This window comes from Cryptomeria japonica, chromosome 4 (assembly GCF_030272615.1).
Source record: "Cryptomeria japonica chromosome 4, Sugi_1.0, whole genome shotgun sequence".
Classification (NCBI taxonomy): domain Eukaryota; kingdom Viridiplantae; phylum Streptophyta; class Pinopsida; order Cupressales; family Cupressaceae; genus Cryptomeria; species Cryptomeria japonica.
In genome coordinates, this window is record NC_081408.1 from 312755863 (window position 1) to 312778815 (window position 22953).

At 38.0% G+C, this 22953-nt stretch overlaps 1 protein-coding gene and 1 pseudogene across 3 annotated transcripts; both read left to right on the forward strand.

Annotated features, from left to right (window-relative positions):
• The first annotated feature begins 409 nt into the window (after positions 1-409).
• Positions 410-4770, forward strand: LOC131043486 (T-complex protein 1 subunit gamma-like; annotated as a pseudogene).
• A 10621-nt stretch (positions 4771-15391) lies between these two features.
• LOC131043429 (protein DOG1-like 2) lies at positions 15392-17284 on the forward strand. 3 transcript variants are annotated; one of them, XM_057976627.2, is made up of 5 exons: positions 15392-15648; positions 15721-15815; positions 15913-16004; positions 16092-16730; positions 17046-17284. In XM_057976627.2, exons 2-5 carry the CDS (start codon positions 15730-15732, stop codon positions 17054-17056), a joined length of 828 nt encoding a protein of 275 aa, XP_057832610.1. In that variant the 5' UTR covers positions 15392-15648; positions 15721-15729; the 3' UTR covers positions 17057-17284. The 3 variants fall into 3 exon arrangements, with proteins under 3 accessions (XP_057832610.1, XP_057832618.1, XP_059074669.1); XM_057976635.2 differs by having other exon boundaries at positions 15730-15815; XM_059218686.1 differs by lacking the exon at positions 15392-15648 and having other exon boundaries at positions 15672-15815.
• Positions 17285-22953: the final 5669 nt, after the last annotated feature.

The window sequence follows — 22953 nt, forward strand, 5'->3', positions numbered from 1 at the left end:
TTTGTTTTATTTATCTTTATTCACTTCCTTTTAAATCAGTTTTCCACATCTACTTTCATGGTTATGGGTAGATGTTAGTACCTTTTATGCTTTCAGGTTAAAAGCACACCCCATTTTATTTATTGTACATATTTTGAAGGTGGACGCGCCTTGTAAAATAAGGAGAGAGCACTCACAAATACCATTACAAGTGACTCAGCTGTTGGTTGGATTTGTTACTTTTGTGGGGAAGGGAGTATTGAATCAAAGTGACAAATCTGTTAACTAACAGATTTTTTGGCGACTCTACTCGAGAATGAAAGGTCGTTATTTTGTTCTCTCAAAAATTTGAAGGTGTCTCCCCAAGGATGGAGGTTGGTGACTATGTTTTATTTAAATATCTCTTGGTAGAAGAATTCTAGTATATGTTATGGCTTTAGTTGCAGCCCATTCATGGGGAGCTCAAATTGGACCCTTAGGTTTGCCCCAATACTCATCTTTGCCTGAAAGATCAAGAAAATATTTTCCAAAGTTTTCTCCAAAGATAAGACACAAGATCCTGATGACCATATTAAAGCATTCACGGTTTCTTGTAGGATTCTTGGAGTGCAAGAAAAAGATGTTTTGTGCGATTGTTTGTTGAAGCCTCATTAGAGAGGTTGCAGTATGGTTTCAAAATTTAGAATATGGATGTATTACTAGTTGGGATGATTTCAAGGTAAATTTTCTTGAAATATTTAAACTTGTGGTTGATGCATATGAACTATTGCTTAAATTCTTTCAAATACAAAAGAAAGAGGATGAACCTATTAGGAATTTTGTTGAGAGATCCAGTCGGTGTTTTGAAAAGATCCCTCAAGAGTATCAACCAACTGAAAATAATCAGTTATGTGTATTTGTTGCCTCATTACATCCTAAGATTAAATTCTTGTTGAAACGTATGAAATTTCAAAATCTGAGAGATGCACAAAAAGAAGCTGTCAAAATAGAGGATGATATGATCATAACATGAATGAAATACGTAAGTAAAAGTGTTGTTAAAATTCTAGAATCTCAAGTACTCTTTCAAAGTCAAAACTTTGATTAAAAAAAGGAATCTTTGTAAAGGAGCCTTGTTGCAAAAAGAGCAGAGATAGTGTCACCCATATCCTATTGTCAAGATCTAACAGTATTAATGAAAAAGATTTTCAAGCATCTCCTGTAACTGAAGCTAGCACTTTTGATGTTGCAAGAGTTTATTATTTTTATACTGATGAAAGTGATTCATCTAGAGGTGCAGATGATTGTGTTACACAACCCAAGGAATTGGTGACTTGCCCAGCTTCAACTACTGCCGAACAAAATTTTCACATGCATGATCAAGAATTGAACATAAATTTGTTGGCAAAATCTTTTTCTTCAAATTTTGAATCTTTCACATTTGATATTTTTGATGCAATCCCAACAAATGATCTTAATTAGACAAGCATGAGAAATCAACATGAAGAAGAAATGTGTAATCAAGAACAACTAAGAGATGTCTCTTGTACCGATATGCAAATGGATTATGAATCTTTTTGATTTGCTTGCAACCATAATAAAGAATTCCTACAAGCTGATTGCTTGGGGAATTATGAAAATACCGAAAAAAAAATTAGGGGCAATGAATTACTCACCAATGATGAAATATTTCACATGCAACCAGATTTTGAGGCATTCAAATTTGGTGATGAAATTTGTGAAGACAAGCCATGCTTAAAAGAATTTAGCAGTCATCCCATACTGGTATAGATTTTTGTTTTAAAAGTGAATTTGATGATGCATTCTTTGAGAGAAAACATTCGAAGGATTCAAGTTTGAATATGGATAAAAATGTCCCTGCACATCATCCTCACATTCTTTATGAAGGTTGCCCTATTAGAGGTCTGATTTATTGTTCAAATAATTACACAAAGGATGCTAGGATTCTCAATGTAGACTCAAACCAACCTGCACAACATGGTGTAAACACCTTATAGTTGGATTTAGAACTTTATGATGCAAAGTGGCTCTTTGGATTCAAGATTTTACTTGAAAACTTTTTGCAAAGCATTGCCGCCAGGTTTTTCTTCATAGTAGTCGTGAGCTAGCAGATTATAACGATTCTTTTTGTTTACCAGCCATATTTCCACACTGGCAGATATTTTTCTCAACCCATCAATGGCTTCACTTAATCAGTTGTGGGCATGATCTGAGGTAGGGTCTTAATGACCATGTACATATTTAGGTGGTTTTTGGTTTGAGTTCCATTTTTGGTTTGGGCTTCCTGGTTTTGGTGTGCCTTGTTCCCCTCCACCCTCCTGCAAGCATCTCCCTATCCTCTGCTCGTCTTGACTCTGTAGCCCAATAGATTTCAGCACTGGTCTTCATCTGAGACTCTAGATTCTCTTCATCCCTTGCAGTCCTCATCCCCAATCAAAGCCTGTTGTTATTCAATTTTTGAAAATACCCTCATTTAATTAGCCCCAATTCCTCTATAAATAGAGCCCATTTCTTTAATCCAGATATCCAAGTTTTTATGCATCTACATTATAGTCTCATAACACTAAGGATCTTTCCTCTCATAGCATTTTAGATCATTTTGATAGCATTATAATCTTAGAATAATCATGTTTTGCATATCATATCCATATCATGTTCATGCTAGCTTAATCTCACACTAATCTTATCATTTTGCACCATATCATAGTTTTATCTCATCACTAAGATCTTAGTTGCATCCATTTATATCTTAGAGCACACACTATCTCTCATTCTTTGAGTAGTCATCCCAAGATCAAGTGCTCTTCCAAGCTAAGAGCCACCTTGAATCTAAGGGATCCTTAGAGATAGAGGACAATGAGACGATTGTGAGAGTTTTTGATTAACTATACTTGTTTTGTTGATTCTAACCTCTAATGCAATTCCCCATTGGTGTGTTTGTGTTGTTTGTGTCTCTCTTGTAGGTACCACAATCTAAGCATACATTGTCTACTTTCAATATTGAAGTGAATGAGAAAGACTCCGATCACTTAAAAAAAAATATAAATAAATAAGGTTCGAAGTCACAACTCTCTTAAGTTTTATAACCCTTGTCATTGATTCCTCTATTTTTCTAACTAAATCTTCAACATACTGATCACTAAACACCTTTGGTCGAGAGCAGAGTCAGGTAGTCGGATGATTACAAACTTTAAAACTCTGCGACATGTTGTTGAATGTTTTTGCTTCCTCATTATATTGTGACCGAAGGCATTTCTCTCAGTTTCTAAGGCGCTTCCAATTCATTTAATGATGAAGGCATAAAGTGGGAGACAAGAAATAAGGTCCATTATGCCAATATTCAAGCATCAAAGGATGTTGCAGATATTATTCAGACTACACTGGGTCCCCAACCCGTGTTGAAAATGCTCCTTGATGTAGTAGGAGGTACTATGGTTAAAAATGATGACAATTCTATTTTGTGAGAGCTGGATGTGGCACATCAGCTGCCAAGTCTATGATCGAGCCAAGTCTTACTCGAGATGAGGAAGTAGGTGATGGAACCACCTCTGTTATAGTCTTAGCTGGTGCAATGTTGCATGTTACCGAAGTTTTCATTGAGAAGGCACTCCACCCCACAGTGATTCGTAGAGCTTACAATAAAACTCTAGAGGATTCTATTATTGTTCTTGACAAGATTGCCATTCCTATTGATGTGAATGGTCGATCAACTTTGTTGAAAATGGTTAGAAGTTGTATTGGCACTAAATTTACTAGCCATTTTAGAAATCTGATTGTGGATTTAGGCATTGAAGCAATAACAACTTTGAGTGTTGAAGTTGGTAACAGTATGCATGAAGTTTACATAAAGAAATATATTAAAGTTAGGAAGGTTCCTTGGGGCCAATTGGAAGATCCCAAGGTTCTCAAGGGTGTTATGTTTAACAAGGATGTTTTTACACTTGGAAAAATGAGGAGAAAAATCTTGAACCCAAGAATCATTCTTTTAGATTGTCCACTAGAGTACAAAAAGGAGAAAATCAGACAAATGCAAAGTCGATTAAGGAAGAGGACTTGGGTTGTCCTGCTAAAGATGGGAGAAGAATATATTGAAAAGATATGTTCCCAAATATTAAGCTTCAAGCCAGATTTAGTCATCACTGAGAAGGGCCTTAGTGATCTTGCAACTCATCAATTGAGCAAAGTAGGAAAGAGATCTATTCGAAGGTTGAGGAAAACAAATAACAATAGAATTGCTATGAAGCAATGGTTGTAAATAGACCAGAAGAATTGCAAGAAAGTGATGGGGGAACTAGAGCGGGATTGTTCGAGGTTCAAAAAAAAATTGGTGATGAATATTTTTCTTCTATTTTTTATAGCAAGGATCCAAAAGCTTGCACAATTTTGTTAAGAGGTGCAAACAAATATTTATTAAATGAGGTGGAGCAAAATCTTCAAGATACAATGTGTGTTGCCCAGAACATGATAAAGAATCCTAAGCTTGTTCCAGGTGGTGGCACAACCAAGCTTACTATATCGGCTACATTGAAGCAAAAGTGCTCATTAGTAGAGGGTGTAGAAAAGTGGCCTTATGAAGCAATGGCACAAGCTTTCGAGGCAATTCCAAGAAATTTGACTTAAAATTACAATCTAAATGTTGTTAGAACTATGATAGCATTGCAAGCAAAGCATGCCACTAGAGAAAATGTGTAGATTGGGATTGATGGAAACACTGGAGAAATCACAGTTATGAAAGAGCGAGCTTGGGATATGGGAATGCAGCTAGTGGTGGAGAATGATTCTCTGACATGAACAACTTGATTTTCCTCGTTTTACATGGCATCTTTTTGTAACTGATGGTGAAAACCATAAATTTTGCATAATGAAACCGTTTTGAGACTTTCCTCAACACCAGTCACTCTAAAAGACCGTTACTTTTGAAAATAAACGGTTATATAATTGTATATATTGGCCTTAAAGGATATAGATAGTTTTTGGGCTTTCGGTCTTGATTTATTGTACAAAAACAAAGGCTTTGGACTCTGCAATTTTGTCCAAGAAATAAGGAGGAGTTTTTGAAACTTTGTGCTTATTTATTCTTCTTTATGACTGTTATTTTCTGAAGTTAATTTCAGTCACTCTTGGATAATTTGATCTTCTATGATAGATTATGAGTGTGGGTATTTGATGAACTTTGAATATTGAATGCTTACACAATCTGAAAGGGATTGCTATCATTTTCTAGTTTATTTCATGTGAGTACTATTTGTGGGTGTGGGTAATTAAACTTTGTTTTATTTATCTTCATTCACTTTCTTTTAAATCAGTTTTCCACATCTACTTTAATGGTTATGGGTAGATGTTAGTACCTTTTATGCTTTCAAGTTAAAAGCACGCCCTGTTTTATTTATTGCACATCTTTTGAAGGTAGTTGTGCCTTGTAAAATAAGAAGAGAGGACTCTCAAATACCATTGCAAGTGACTCAATTGTTGGTTGGATTTGTTACTTTCATGGGAAAGGGAGTATTGAATCAAAGTGACAAATTTGTTAACTAATAAGAAAGTAAAGATCTAATGCAATATGTTGATTCTAGCATCAAAGTTGGCCAAAAAGTATAACCCAGTATTACTGACATTTTTAATATGACGTTAATTATGTGATGATGTTATTTAATTAAAAATAATATTTTTATGTCATATTATGGTGAAATGTTATGAAATTTTATAAATTTTTATATGATCTGACTTTTTCACCTAGTGTGAGGTGGATGTAGGATAAATCATCGAAGATGGACATTGATGAATACTAAGAGGGGGGGTGAATTAGTATGCCAAAAATCTCTACACTTAAACACTTTGCAAGACTAATAGTAAATCAGTAAAACAGTTTAGCAAACAAACCAGTTAACACACATGCAAACCAAATAGCTAATAATGCATTCACCCACAGAAGCAAAAACACCATAACACAAGAGATTTTGACGTGGAAATCCAAATGGGAAAAACCACGGTGAGATGGAACTCACAAGTAACTATCTGCAGAATAGGAACCAGACCGGTTAAGGTCAGACCGGTTAAGGTCTTACAATGTTCTTTACCAGAACAAATCCTGTTAGGAATCTCAATCTCTGTTAGGAGATAAGTCCGATTAAAGACTACCTTGCTAGAGGATTTTAGATCCACAGATGTGAACCACCTTGTTAGAGGATTTACAAAAGGCTTTTGGGCCTACCTAGTTAAGGGCTATAGACTTGTCAAAGATGTGAGTAATCAACAAGTGTTTGATCTAGCTAGTAGCACAGACTACTCGATTAGATCCTTGATAGCTTGTTCCTAATGCACTCCAGCATTACTTCAGTCTTATACACATTCATATTCTCTCCAACTCCTCAACCACCTTAAACCCTAGCAACAACATAAACTTTTGTTGCAACCACATCAACAACCTGAAACCCTAGACATGATGTCCTTATAAAGGAATATGATTTCATGTCGGTCCAATAGGATTACATAACAATTTCCTAAGTTCAATGAACCTGGACATACTTGGTACCACGACACAAAAAGCACCGTTTAGGTGTCGGCACCATCAAACAATCGGTGGATGGTAACTCATCACAAAATGTCGGTTGGTAACTCATCACAGAGTATTACCGGTTCATATAAAATGTCGGTTGTCGGTTTGACAAAAATGAAGATTGGTAAAAATGTGTTATGCCGCTTTAATCCCTCATACCACTTGAGATCCATGAATCGCTTGGGGTCAACATGCCGCTTCAGACTGGGAAACACATTCTACAAAACACCAATAGTCTAAAGACTATAATACAACATACCAGTTGGAACAAATACCGGTTGTGCTCTAACTCATACATATAAAGGAGATCTCAATGCAAGTGTGTGTCCATCAATGGCAATCACAATATAAACATCAAAAATGCCAACAATCTCCCCCTTTGGCATTGATGGCAACACTTAGGAAAATAAAATTTTGACATCTAAGTGTTTTACAACAAAATCATGCCATTAGCAAAATTGCTTCCCCTAAGCATATACACTATCCCTTTAACAATACAATGTATAACACTTTTGCATATAGAGCATAAACATTGAGATATTCAGAGCATATATCAAAATTTTGATTACTAGATGCTTCTCCCAAATAGAATTCTTCTCCCCCTTTGCCAACAATGACAAAGTACAGCTGAACAGCCTTGTTTGCATTTGATATTAAAATAATAAAAGTTTATGACAATAAGGAATAATACTTTTCAAAAACATATTTAAAGTCCTGCAAGAATTGTTTCATTGACAAAGACCGGGACTCAAGTAGGGAGGTGGCTACTTCTTTTTTTGTCTACATCTGGGAGACCTGTTCTTCCATGGAATCAATTGTGCTCATCTCCTATGTAACTATTAAGGCATCCAGGTTCAGATAGCACTTCTAAAGAATTTGCAATCGTGGGAGTAGAACCAGTTGTAGCTCCTGCAAATCACTAGACCGGGTGCTGATCTCTTGCTCCATTTTTGCTGACTAGATGTGAAACCGATGAATGGTTTGCCCATAAGTTGTAAGGGAATCATAAGGTGGCTTGAATGTGCTCATGTAGGACTGCAAGTCTGTTCGAAGCTTTTGCTTCTGAGCTAGCACATCATAATAGAACATATGGGGTTGGCAAATCTTGCTGAGTAGCAGATTCCCCTCATCTAAAGAATCCCTTATATCCTTTTGTTTTTTCTTCAGTTCAAACCAAATCTCATTCAACTTCTTCACCAGAGCTATATTAAGAGCTTTTTGATTCTCCTTCTTGACATTTGCCTTTGCTGCCTCTTCTAGGCTCTGCACCTGATCATCCACTACTGTGCATAGGAGCTTAAGTTTAGCTAGTGATGAATCGGTGTTGGGAAGATTTGTACTGGGTATAAAACCAATAAGAGTGTCCACAGCCGCTTGAATTACATCCTACTCCTTCTTCCTTTGAATAATTTCAAGGCGCTCTTGAGCAACCTTGATGCTCTGCATTAGCTCTGTTTCACTTACAGACTGGAGATCGATAAGACTGGTGTGATCAGCTAGTTTGGCTTGACTCCCGGTTGCCTTCAGAGTCTCCATCTAGGTGCTCTTTTCCGCTTCTCCTGCCTTTTCCTCTTCTGCTTTCTTCTTCTCTGCTTCTCTCCTCTTCTCTGCTTCCTTATCCTCCTCTGCTTTTTTCTTCTCTGCTTCTTTCCTTTTCTCCTCTTCTTTGTCCTTCTCTTCCTTCTTCCTTTTCTTTGCTTCTCTCCTCTTCTCCTTTTCTTTTTCTTCCTCTTCCTTCTTCTTCTTCTCTGCTTCCTTCCTCTTCTCCTCTTCCTTGTCTTCCTCTTCTTTCCTTTTCTTTTCATCTTCTTGCTTCTTTTTCTCTTCTTCATCCTTCTTCTTCTTCTCCTATTCATCTTTCTTCTTCTTCTCTTCTTCATCCTTTTTTTTCTTCTCTTCTTCATCCTTTTTCCTCTGCTCGGCCTATTCGTTTGCCGCTTCTTGTCTATCCTCGACTTGCTTATCAACATGTTCAGCCTGTTGCTCCTATCCTATTTCCTCATATGATGTTTCCTGAGTAACATCTTCTACGTCTAGGGCATCGACATCAATAGTGTCGATCGGTTCATCAACCGGATTTCCTTCATCATCAAGTGCTTCGTCCAGTTTGGATATAACCAGTTCTTTCTCAGCTTGCCGGTTGGCTTCAGCCACTTGATGCATCTTCAGAGCTTCTAGAGCACGAGTGTGTGTGTCCTTGAGCACTTCCTTACCCTTCCCTTCCAGTAACAGGAATCTTCTTCTTCTCATGAAGAAAAGACCTTTGTATTTGTTCATTACATCGAACAGTTCTGAATTTGATACATCAGGAAAACGTTCAGCAAAAAAAATTTCTCTCATTTCTTGTTCCTGCTTTATGGCAATGCGCCATTTATTGTCTAAGGACTTATACAAAGAATTTGGTGCTTCAGATCTAATTTTTGAAGGCGACCGGTCATTAACACATAAATACTGAATTATTTCCTTTTCGACCGCTTCCTTTTCATCATCATTAAAGTCATCAAAATACTCAATTAAATCATGTAGCAATTTTCTCCTAATATTCTTTATTGTTCTTTGACAATGTGTCAATGGTTTATAGGAGGAGATATCAATATTTACCGGTGCAGATGATGTCGGTTCATTCTTTGTCTTCTTTCTTGTCTGTCTCGCCTTCTTGGGTTGCTCCTCAGACAATTTCTTCTGAGTCTAGTGTATTGCTTTTTGTCTTCCTTTTCCTCTCGAAGACTTTAGCCGGTGCTGCTTCCGGTTTCTTCTTGGCTGGTGGCCGTTTGGTCACTTTTGGACTTGCTATTGTAACCGGTGCTGATGCTGCAGGCACTGCCTTTTCCTTCTTCACTGCAGGTTCTTTTCCTTTCTTTGTAGAGGGTTCCTCGACTAGTGTAACCCTTTCCAGATAGGTTCTAGTCCTCTTTTCCTTGGGGTCAAGAGGTGAGGCAATAAGGGTAGAGGCATACCCTTCCAGCATATCATACATCACCTCATAGCCCATTGGCTCCACTTCTTCCTGTCTGGGCTCAACAGCCTCCATTATACATTTATCCACTTGGATGGTGAAACAGATATCGTCTTCATATTTCTTGATGATGTCACCTGATATCCTCATTCTTTGGCTCATTTTCCATCTGAACTCATCAAAATACTTGTTCAGAACATCAGGGTAACCGGCTCCAATTGCTTGAATGCTTTCCTTGATTTGCTTGGTCACCGGTTGGTCAATTGACCACTGGACATCTCCTACTCCTGGAAAGTAGCCTTGGAAATAGAAGAACAACCCAGCCAGTAGTTGTCCAAACTTGAACCTTAGTGCAGTATCCTATTTGATCGACTTCAGATTCAACAGGAGTTGTCTCTACATACCGGTGCACAGGTCAAATGATGCATCCTCCTTTATCATCCGGTAAGCGGCATTTACCGCTGTAGCAGATACAGAGTTAATTCTGCTCGCAGAGAATGTTCGGTAGCCTATCACCATGGAAGCATACTTAACCAGATCATCCTTGATAGAATTGACTGTCATGCCTCGTGAGTCGCTCACTGAACTGGTGAGCTTGGACATTTCAGTTTTTCTTACCGTCCTTAGGGCTGGCACTTCCCTAGTGTTGTAGAAACCGATGACTGCATGAATTGCCTGCGACGTGATATCATGTGTTCTTTCCAGGTACATCTTGTCACCATGGACTCTGCTCAAAATGATCCTTATATGATCCTTTGTGAAATCCTCCAGAAAGTAACCAACATTGTGGAGCTTCTTCTTCTCCAAAATATTATACTCTGGTTTGATCTTCTTATCCTTTCCACAAAATAAACCTAACTGGGAGTGGATAGCTAGAGACCCTAGGTCTTCAATCTTGCAATCTATGTAGTCAGAAATTCCCTCTTCTACTATCACACCAGCCAGAACTTGTGATAGGGCATTATACTTAGACTTTCGTTGAATAAAACTTGTAGACTCGACAGATGCACTAGAACTAGTATGAGATGCAGAAGCCATGATAGAAATTTTAAGAACTCGAGAAATACCTTTTGAAACATGTGAATTTAGGGCTTGCAGATTCTCCTTCACTTCACACTCCGTCGGTTGCTAAATCACCGTTTTGTGTTCTCCACTTGACCGTTTGCAATTTAAATTTGAATCTACTTCGCGGTTTCTCAATTTCTCAAAATCTCAGCTCAAATCGCCTTTTCGTCGCTCTGTTCTTTGAAAAAAAATTCTTCGCTCGAAAACTAATAGTGAGAAATGATTTGAAAAATGCTTTTAAGCATATTCCTCACCTACCGTCATTAATGCTCATCCACTAGGGCGTAAACCCTATTTGCCTTTTTACCTTTTCCGATCTTCTGCCAAACAACAGGTATCACATACCGGTTAAGGTCTTTTACTGATGTAAACCGGGGGTTCGAAACATTTCGCCGTTTGCTCCCCCTAAGCTTTTTCTGAAGCTTAGTTTGCTGGTTCCGTGATTTCCACACTAGGTGCAGAAACCGGTTCCTCTTGTAACACCGCTAGTTTCTTCTTCCAGGTTTTGTTCATGTCCGCTTGAACAGTGTCAACATCAATGTTTCCTTCCGGAGTGACTGGTATATCATCAGATATGTTCTTTCTCGATCTACAGAATCTGGCAATGTGACCTGGTTTGTTGCAGTGATAGCAGACCAATCCAGGTGCTCTCCAAGGTCCATTGTTCATGTTTCCATTCTTCCTTCTGCATGTTGCAGCAGTGTGACCATGACCATGATAGACCATACAGTTTGCTCTCCATCCAGTTGCCGCTTGATAGCCACTGCTTCTTTGCTAATGATTGAAGGCATTAAACTGGTTGTGATTCCGATTCACAAAAGATTCAGGACCAGGTCCTTGGGTCCTCTGAGGATATCTATCAATGTTGTTCATAACTGACCTGCATTCAGATGCTCTATGCCCATACTTGTTGCATGCATAATAGTTACCATTGAATCTATAGGATCTAGGCTTATCATTTAGGAAATAAGGAAAATTGTTGTAAGCCTTACTCCTACACACATTTGCAGTATGTCCTTCTTTAAGATAGTTGAAGCAAACAGGTTTAAACTTTTGCTTACCTTAATCCTTTGATGTCAGTTGTTTCTTTGATGTTCCAGCATTTGTACCAGAGGTCTCACCTTCCTCATGACTGAAATAACCAAGTCCATTGGTATTCTTGACCGGTTTGGCAAATTCAAGTTTTTGCTCTAGCTTGACAGTACTCTTGTTGAACTTAGCAAGTATTTCCTTTGACTCAGAGAGTTCTTTGGAAATAGCAGCATTTGTTTCCAACAAGTTTTCATTCTTAGAGATGGAAATGTTCAGTTCTCCTTGCATGTCTTCCTTTTCCACTTTGCATGCATGGAGTTGAGCAGTTAGGGCACTGATCTCTTGTTTCAGCTTGGAGATCTCATGATCTCTTTCTTTCACCAGATCTTCAGCTTTCCTCTGGTTCTCAAGCTCTTGACACATCTGGATAGTCATTCCTTCCAACTCCTTTCTTAGGTTGGAGTTTGATTCATTCAACTTATTTACTTCTGCAATTAGGGCTTCCATGTCTGCTTCATCTGAAGAACAATTTTCAGATAGCTCCATCATCTTTTCAGCATGTTCTCTCCTTTTTGTTTGAGATGCCTTGTATTTGACCATCAGATCATCATAGGCTTGCTCGGACTGAGTGAGCCGATGTGTAAGTTCCCTTATAGAGTATTCCCCCATATCTCTTTCCAAGTGGTTAAACTTATAGAAAGGTAGGCTCTGATACCAATTGATGAATACTAAGAGGGGGGGTGAATTAGTATGCCAAAAATCTTTGCACTTAAACACTTTGCAAGACTAATAGTAAATCGGTAAAACAGTTTAGCAGACAAACCGGTTAACACACATGAAAACCAAATAGCTAATAATGCATTCACCCACAGAAGCAAAAACACCATAACACAAGAGATTTTAATGTGGAAACCCAAATGGGAAAAACCATGGTGAGATGGAACTCACAAGTAACTATCTGCAGAATAGGAACCAGACCGGTTAAGGTCTTACAATGTTCTTTACCAGAACAGATCCTGTTAGGAATCTCAATCTCTGTTAGGAGATAAGTCCAATTAAAGACTACCTTGCTAGAGGATTTTAGATCCACAGATGTGAACCACCTTGTTAGAGGATTTACAAAAGGCTTTTGGGCCTACCTGGTTAAGGGCTATAGACTTGTCAAAGATGTGAGTAATCAACAAGTGTTTGATCTAGCTAGTAGCATAGACTGCTCGGTTAGATCCTTGATAGCTCATTCCTAATGCACTCCAGCATTACTTCAGTCTTATACACATTCATATTCTCTCCAACTCCTCAACCACCTTAAACCCTAGCAACAACATAAACTTTTGTTGCAACCACATCAACAACCTGAAACCCTAGACATGATGTCCTTATAAAGGAATCTGATTTCATGTCGGTTCAATAGGATTACATAACAATTTCCGAGGTTCAATGAACCTAGACATACTTGGTACCATGACACAAAAAGCACCGTTTAGGTGTCGGCACCATCAAACAATCGGTGGATGGTAACTCATCACAAAATGCCGGTTGGTAACTCATCACAGAGTATTACCGGTTCATATAAAATGTCGGTTGCCGGTTTGACAAAAATGAAGACTGGTAAAAATGTGTTATGCCGCTTTAATCCCTCGTACCGCTTGGGATCCACGAACTGCTTGGGGTCAACATGCCGCTTCAAACCGGGAAACACATTCTGCAAAACACCAATAGTCTAAAGACTATAATACAACATACCGGTTGGAACAAATACCGGTTGTGCTCTAACTCATACATATAAAGGAGATCTCAATGCAAGTGTGTGTCCATCAATGGCAATCACAACATAAACATAAAAAATGCCAACAATATGACTAAGGAGGGATATTCTAGCTTGTCGACAGCGGCTCACAGAATGCAAACTTGTGCATAAACTTGTCTACGGGGGAAAACCACACCTTCTCCCTTTCCTCACCACATCCTCATTTCTTCCTTCTCACCACAATTTGGCTGGGTAAGTTGTTTATTTTATTCCCAATTCTTTGATTCCTAGCAAATATAAATATTGATTGCTCTTATTTGTTGAACTTCTAGCATTAACTCAGAACTTTCTCTTCCCATTTTATTTGGTTTTGACTCCCTACCAAGTCGATCTGACTGTTTCTTTTGCAAACTTAGTCGATTTGATGTGGCTGGAAATTGACTGCATTTGACTTATTTTACCCAAGTCGATAAGTTAGAAAACGATTTTATTTTGTATTTGAAAAACCCCAAAATCGATATAGTTGGTTATTGTTTGTGCAAATCTACTAATTTGATTATTTTATAACACTGTAAATCATATGCATTAATGTATATTGTATTCTTGTTTCATTGTAATAGACCAATAAGGTCTCTTGATTATAGGCTCAGTAAGCCACGTAAATGACCTATGATGTCTAATGATGTAAAATGTGACAGGAGGTCACCATGTAATATGTAACTAACCGAAAATTAAGGAGAACTACTAACCCACTACCCTACTAACATATGTCCTACGTGTGAATGTCTCAATGCTTATGTGTCACTTAATTAGTTTCATTTATGAATGCATGTATGTTCATACTTAAGTTTGAATGCAAATCTCTACTTTAACTTCACCTTTTGTACATTGCATGATGAATAAATTATGTTCAAATTGTACTTACGTTAATAGTATCTTATATTTTTTTTGTTTGATGCATGTTAATAAACTTGAGACTTGCATTTGTGTTAATAGAAATTTACTTAGATTTAATTAGGAATTAACTATGTTAGTTATTCTAAGGTTAGAACTAGCGAGTCCTTACACTCTCCCTCTCCCTCTCCCTCTCCCTCTCTATATATTGAGCTATCTCTCCCAAGCCACCCCTCTTATTCTCTCTCTCTACCTATCTCACTTCCTCTCCCCCTCTTCTCTATCTCCTCCTACCTATCTCTCTCCCTTTCTCTTCCTTCCTCTCTCTATCTCTCCCCATATCTCCCTCTATCATTCACTCCATATCCCCCTATCTCTATCTCTATCTCTATCTCTCTATCTCTCTATCTCTACTTCTCTATCTATTTGTCTCCTTCCTCTCTCACTCTATCTTTATCTCTACCTCTATCTTCTTCTCTCCCCCTCCATCTCTAGAGATTTCTCTCTCTCTCTATCCATCCATCTCTCCCCCTCCCTATCCCACTCTCCCTCTTCATAGATCCCCCCTCTCTCTCTCTATATATATATACATGCATACATGTTAGTTATAAGCCAACTTGAGAAGACTAATCATTTAGAAAAAAGAACCAAAGAATAACAAATAAATATTTCCAAATAGAAAACCTACTTAAATTATGACTCAATTAAAAATAAAATAAAAGAATAATGAATAAAAGATGAAGTTAAAATTGTACTCAATCATAAACTCTTTCTCCTTGAATAGAAACACACTTCCTTAAACGTAAAGAAACAACCCTCCAAATAAATACAGTTAACTCTCAGTGGATACCCCTAGTTAACTCTCAAACCAAACCCCCTAGTTATAATCCAACTTGAGAAGACTAATCATTTAGAAAAAAGAACCAAAGAATAACAAATAAATATTTCCAAATAGAAAACCTACTTAAATTATGACTCAATTAAAAATAAAATAAAAGAATAATGAATAAAAGATGAAGTTAAAATTGTACTCAATCATAAACTCTTTCTCCTTGAATAAAAACACACTTCCTTAAACGTAAAGAAACAACCCTCCAAATAAATACAGTGGATACCCCTAGTTAACTCTCAAACCAAACCCCTAATATAAGTTAGAAACTCACACTTGATCTCCCACCGTGGTTAAACATAACCCAGCCAAATACTGACACGCACTTGGAGAGATTGCCTTTTTAATTGAGATCTGGTTCATTCTACAGAACTCAAATTCCTGTTCATCTCCATCCATTTTGTCCGTATTAATTTCTCAAATCAATTCATATTCGACAGCGTCCAACTGTTACGATAATCTTCTTCAGGTATAAAATACAAAAAAAGAGAGAAAGCGGCATAAAGAAGAAATCAAGATTCATTCTGCAGGTATCAAAGATTTATTCATATTGCCTTTTTCATTTTCTTCTCTGGAACAAGAAATCAAGATTCATTCTGCAGGTATTAAAGATGCTGAGGCGACGACAACCCCCTCTGCTCACGCTCAGGCCATCTCCATTGCTGCCGCCTCCGCTCCTCCTCGCTCCTCCTCCACAGTAAATATTAAATTCTCCATCTATTTTCAGCCTCTTTGCATTACAATCCATGAATCCTTCTAATTCCTTAATCTTTTATGTTTTTTTGAAAATGCAGATCTCAACAGCCGCCAGATTTACAGTCAGGGAAAAGAAGCGGCGGCGCTTTCCTCTACTGCAAGCGCTTCCTTCAACATTACCGCATAATGAGTACATAATAACCTATTCCTCTCTTGTTTCTTTCTTTCTCTGTTAATTGTAAAATTCGCTTAACTAATCTTTCAAGAAATTCATCAGAGGTCAAATTTAGGGATTGTTATGAGGAGTGGGCGGAGAATCAGATTCTGCACGCGCAGACTCTGCAACGCGTGATAAGCGCCGACGTGGACATTAAGCAGGCAGTTGAACGAGAGCTCCAACGCTACAAAACGTACTACACAGTCAGCATGGTCCCCTCCAAGGCTCTCCACGTCAGCAAGATTATGATGCCAGCGTGGAAGCCGCCGCTGGAGAATGCAGTGATGTGGTTGGGAGAGTGGCGTCCCTCCGCTCTGTTGAGCTTTGTGTTGCTCTGCCACGACACCCACGCCATTTCTCTGCCACCCCACCACGTGGGGTTTGTGAAGGAGCTTGTGCGCATCAGTCACATAAACGAGAGGATTCTCGATGATGAGCTGGCAGACTGCCAGGTCATGTCGGGCTCTTTTCCTGCGCTTTTCGTGGGCCCCGCCAGGGAGGAGTTCGTGGCGTGTGTGGGGAAAAATCTGGAGCGCATGAAGAGCGTGGTGGCGAAGGCGCAGCGGGTCCGCTTTGAAGCGGTGGAAGCGCTGGTGGAGCGCCTGCTGACGTGGAAAAACGCTGCACTTTTCTTTGTACTCTTGGCCCGATTTCAGCATCGCTTTCACGGCGCCGCCATCTCGCGAATGAGCAATCTCGGTAACTGAAATTTGCCCTTCCATTGTTCAATACAAAATACATAAAATAACAGTCATTAGGGGGCAAAGTTCTGGTAGGATGTTAAATATTATATTTGAATTTGATTGAAGATTCTTTTATTTTCCGATCTATCTTTAATATTTGAATTTGATTGAAGATTCTTTAATTTTGCGATCTACCTTTAATAGAATAAATTCTTAAGTTCTGATAGATTACAAAATGTGAGTCGAAACTTTGACAAACTTAATCGAATTCTTGAACAGAATTGTGAAAAACTGGATATTATTAATTTAACAATGATATTTTGCGAACCAGGAGACGTTTGAGCTTGGAGCTGCAGAAGGAAGAAATGATAATAAGCTAGGGGCATGAAATTTCATTCCAATTTTCCCTGAAATTCTGTCAGCTGTAACACACTTTTTTGAACTTGTGGATTTTGTCATTGTTGGAAGTGCTCGGCGTGCTTTTCACGTATGGAGTGTTTTCGACTAAAAAGGGATATATTTTGTAGTTTCCTGAAAATTAATTGTAGACTGTAAGAAACTTTTTTTTTCTTTCTTTATTGACTGCTGTGTTTCTTGCACACGTGTGTATGATGTTGAGATTCTTTGGGCTTTGGGTTGGAGGCTTACTATAATGATTTGGTTAACTTCTTTGAAAAACTTAAAAGAATCGTACTTTTCAAATATTTTACTATTGTGTTACTGCAGGTCCTCATGGGTTCTTTTATTTAATTTTTCTGGTTTATTTTTAAGTAGTCATTTTAAATTTGTATTAATAAAATTTAAAAGAAAAAAATTGAAAGGAAAGGTTGAAAAGGAAACAAAGAAATTTGTTATCTATGTGACAATTTTGATAACATGTAGTTGTTTATTATTAATCCTTTTTTTTTCATAATTTATTTTCAATTCTTTAATAATAGTTGTTCCATAAAAATAGTGAAAGATTCCAAATTATTCTATTCTCATAATAAAAAACTTACATGAGAACACTCCAAGTGCTCAAATTTAAGCATAAAACATACTTAAGTAGTCATATGAGGACATGGGGTTAGAGGTTTGTTATTTTAAAAGAAGATTATATATATCAAAATTAAGAGTTAAAGTTTATAGTTGGATCCAAAAAGAAAAGGGTGATATGAGATTATGTCATAAAATTAAATTAATAAAGATGTGAATGAAAAAATTGTGTCACTTTAAAAAAGGAAATAGTCACAATAAACAATAAGAGATGACTCTACAAGGAAAATAGTAGCAAAGTCATTAGTTTTAGCATAAATATAAAGAAACCAATACAATTATGTTGCCAAATCATCGAGGGTAGGAGAGTTTTGGTGAGTAAGAGTGTCCTCCCTTGTCATTCTCCATAAGTTTCTAGTCAATTAGAGTAGTACTATCTCTTTCCTTTGGATCGTCTTTCAATTGGTTATGCACGGTCTTTGACAGAGATATATTAATCTAGATAAATGAGGGAACTTCACCTGATTTTGAAGGTCCATTCATTTTATTAAGAAGACATAAAGTATGTTGCAATAACAGAGACTACCCAAGTGTTAACAAGGTCTAGCCACAATGTTGCCTACTTGGAAATGGTGAAAAAGTAGTAGAGGCTCTCTATAGTTGCATGGGTGACATAAGGAGGACTTAGAATGATTATATTACTAGTCTTGATAAGGGGATCCTACACAAGATGGTGAAGGCAAAATCCTAGTCCTTGTGCAAGGGTCATTCTCCTAATGATTGTGTAGGGTCTGAAGATGTTGGACCTCTAGTGACATCTTGCTTCCATGAAATTGAATCTGCATAGACATATTAGATATCACCAACAATTTGGAGCAAACAACAAAGTTACTATCCATGACTAAATAAGGAAAACTAATAAAATTTATATGTTTCCATATATAAAAAGAAATTTACAGTCCAAAAACTTGTTATATCTAGGAGAAATTTGTGGAGAACTTGGCCTTATCATTCAGAAGGATTTTTTTCCAAATAAAGGGTTCAGGCATTAGAGGCCAAAAAAATCATGAATCCATCAATTGAAAAGAATTTGGTGCACAAACAAAAAATCAAAAAAGATGAAGGCTTTCTAGTTGCCTACAAAACAAACATATCAAATTAGAAAAGCCAAGATGTAGATCAAATGTGTGCTAATAGGAAGGCCTTGGTAGAGAAAATATCAGGTGAAATGGATTACTTTGGGCTCCACAATTACTTTCCAAACTATTTGAAAATGCTTAACTCAGATAGAATTGGATGACTAAAGAGACTATTTATTATTCGGATTTTGATTCATGAGACGATGAGGTAAAAACCACATATATTCTTTCTAAGGAGCATAATTATAGATTTAGGTATACTAAAATAACATTTTAGTCCTTTCATTAATGCTTAATAGAGTGCACACATATTTTGTGCAAAAGATAAGAAGGAACAACCTCAATTATCACTTGGAATGTTTCTTAGTTAGCACAACTTAAATTAAACTCCACTATGTGATTAGGCCAAGAATGCTAAGTGGAGTTAGCCTTGGGGGAGAGTGATAGGGAGGACCCTAGATTGCTTGAGTCAGCTTGACTCACACCAAGGCCCTTTTCCTAGCCTAACCTGGGAATGCTCCTCTCTATTCTCCTAATCCACTTTAGGTCCTCACTACCGAGGTTTGATACTCTGCTCTTTGGGAATTCACTTGCGTAAATCCACCAACTCACTAATCCACCGGATCTCACCAGACACCTTGCAGGGTTTTCTCTACCATGGATTATACCTACAACTTCTGCTAAGTTGTTTTCCTCCTCATGCTTGAATCTTCTCTCCCTTTGATCCCATCTTCCCCTGGTTTGAGGCTAACAGCCTAGACTCCAGTCTACCCTACAAGTGATTCCTCTTGGTCAATGATACCTAGTCGAGCTATCATCAAGCTCGCCTAGGGCCAGTTTGTTGAAATGGCTGACACCCTTCCCTGGTCTGCTACATATAGAACTCTACTATACATGGTTGGCTCTTCTTGAAAACCTCCAATGGTCCGGATCCCACGATGGAGAGTCAAGACAAAGCCATGTTCACAAATGTGAAACACAGACAGAAAACAAGAGCACAAAAGATGACTTTATTTACAGAGCCGAGCTTGGCATGAATGGAACTTGGAATTCAGAAAACAAGGAAAAACAATATTTACACTATCTACATTAGCACTTAAGGATTTAAGCCATGTTTACACTTTTCAAACGAAAATTGAACTTTGAGGAAAAAACCAGAAAACGGTCTTCAAATTGTTATTCAAAAGATGTTATTTGTTCCACCTATCCAACCTCCTTCCAACCTCGATACAAAATGCCCATTGGGTCTTTTATAGCCTCTACGACATGTCATGAAATATCCCTAACGGATGAGTTTGAACTTGACTCAATTCGGTTTCTTACTGTAACTGTCTTTTCATTTTCATCGGGTCATCGGGTTAGCATTGCTTTCCTTGTCAAGTCATCGGGTTAGCACCAAAACACTTACACCAACATCTGATGGTAGTTTACAACTCACTTCCCTTTCTATTGGGTCATTAGGTTAGCCTCAAAATAGTTACTCCGATGTCCGATGACATTTTACCAATTGTGCACTTCCTCATTGGTTTCCATCGGGTCATCGGAGTAGCATTAAAACACTCTTACCGATGGGCGATGGTGCGCTCCCAACAGAATTCTTTCCCATCGAGTTATCGGCATAGCCTAAAACACCTCATGTCGATGGCCGATGGTGCGCTCCAAAGCGTATGCTTTCCCATCGGGTTATCAACAGCAAGAAAACTAGTCATGTCAATACCCGATGGCTCCACTTTGACTCGCATCGCTCACTGAAGTTCCCCCGATAGACGATGGTTCTGCTTTGACTCGCTCCAACCACTAGTGACTTCATCGGCCTATCGAGGTAGGTAGAAAATAGTCCCGTCGATAGTCGATGGGTCCACTTCGGTCTTACGCATACTCATCAGGGTATCGGGATAGGGTAAAACTAGTTATTCTGATGGTTGATGGTTGCGCTCCACATACAGGCGGTGTCATCGAGGTAGATCTCGCTGAAAACATGCACTCCAAAAAGAAAACAAAATGCACTCCAAGCTCCAAAATATACAACCTAATGGACTAGAACCAGTCCTTATGCCAAAATTGAAAAGGGTATTTGCTCACCCTTAGGTGCTCCTGCACCATACTCCCCACACAAAAAATCAAGTCCCCCTTGGGGTGGCAAGGTGACATCAATGCCCAGTCTTGTGAAATCAGATTCTGCAACCCAAGTGGCTTCAGCTTTAGGTAATGTGTGCCACTTGATTAAGTGTTCCATATACACACCATGCCTCATTTTCTTCTTCACCCTAGAATCCAAAATCTGTTATGCCTGCGGTTTAGAAATGGGTGGTACTAGAATATCACTAAGATTGGTTTCCCCTTCTGGATGCGGTCCATCTAGCACTGCTATGGAACCTTTAAACTGAACCAAATCTTGGACATTAAACAAAGGGGACAATGCCAAATCTACGGGTAAATCTACCTTATAAGCATTGGAGCCATACTTAGCCAAAATTTTGCAAGGTCCTATTCTCCTCATCTGAAGCTTACTAGGGACTCCCTTCTGCAATATTATCCTTTTCAGATGTACCATAACCATGTCTCTCACTACAAATTGAATGTCTTTTCTCCTCTCATCTGCTTTAGCCTTAATCCTTTGCATAGTGTCGATCAAGGTTCTCTGCACTTGTTCATGCACCTCTTTCATAGATTGAGTGAAATCCTCTACATGTCCACTTCTTCCTTCCAAGCTTCCCAAATCTTGAAGTTCACAAACACCGCATGGGTGGAGTCCATAAACAATCTCAAAAGGACTCTTACCTATAGTTCTGTTGACATTGTCATTATATGCAAATTTTGTCTGTGGTAGCAATTGATCTCACATTTGTCCATACTCTTTCGTCAGAAACCTCAGAACATTACCCAATACTCAATTAATGACCTCAGTTTGACCATCTGTCTGCGGATGATAAGAAGAACCAAAAGAAAGGTTAGTCCCCAAACTTGTCCACAAAGTTTTCCAAAAGTGTCCCATAAACTTCACATCCCTGTCTGAAACTATACTGAGAGGCAGCCCATGAATTTTTACCACCTCTTTGAAAAATAAATGAGCAATATAACTAGCATCATGCGGAGTCTTGCATGGAACAAAATGACTCATTTTACTAAATCGGTCAACAATGACAAAAATACTATCCAAGCCACTCTTGGTTTTTGGCAAACCCACAATAAAATCCATGTTGATGCACTCCCATGGTCTTTTGGGAATTGGTAAAGGTTGGTATAGTCTAGCATTTGAAATAGTACCCTTGGCTTTCTGACACACAAAATGCTTCTCAACATACTTCCTGATATCTTTATGCATTTTTCGGCCAATAATAAAATCTTTGCACCAACTGAAGTGTTTTATTCAGACCAAAATGTCCACTAAGACTTCCATTATGTTTTTCCTGTATGATATTTTCCCTCATAGATCCCCTTGGCAAACATAACTGATAACCTTTAAACAAAAGACCACTCTGCAATGTGTAATCTACATACTGGCTGTTGAAATGATTATTAAACTCACTGCATACCTTGTATACCTCAGAAAAGTCTTCATCTTCTCTGTAAAGCTCCTTGAAACTCTCCACACCTATCCTCTGCAAAGTCACTTCTTGGATAGTGAGAAGTTTTCTACTTAAGGTATCTTCTACCTTATTTATCTGTCCCTTTTTGTGCTTGAAAGTGAAAGTGTATGCATGTAGGTATTCTATCCATTTGATGTGTCTATTGCTCAACTTTTCTTGAGAATTGATAAAACTCAAGGCTTGGTTATCTATAAACACTACAAATTCTTTGGGCAAAAGATAATGCCTCCACTTCCTAAGAGCTTGCACTAAGGCATAAAATTCTAAGTCATAGGATGAGTATCTCTTCTTGGCGTCATTCAATTTCTCACTATAGAATGCTACTAGTCTTCCCTCTTGGTTTAAAATAGCTCCTACTGCTACATGACTAGCATCACATTCTAGGGTAAACAACTTATCAAAAACTTGGTAAAACTAGGATGGGTTGGGTATCTATCCTCTTTTTGAGCAACTCAAACCCTTGGTCAGCTTCTTTAGTCCACTGAAACTTAGTTTTCAACCCACCCTTAATTGCATCAAGAACAAGAGCACAAAT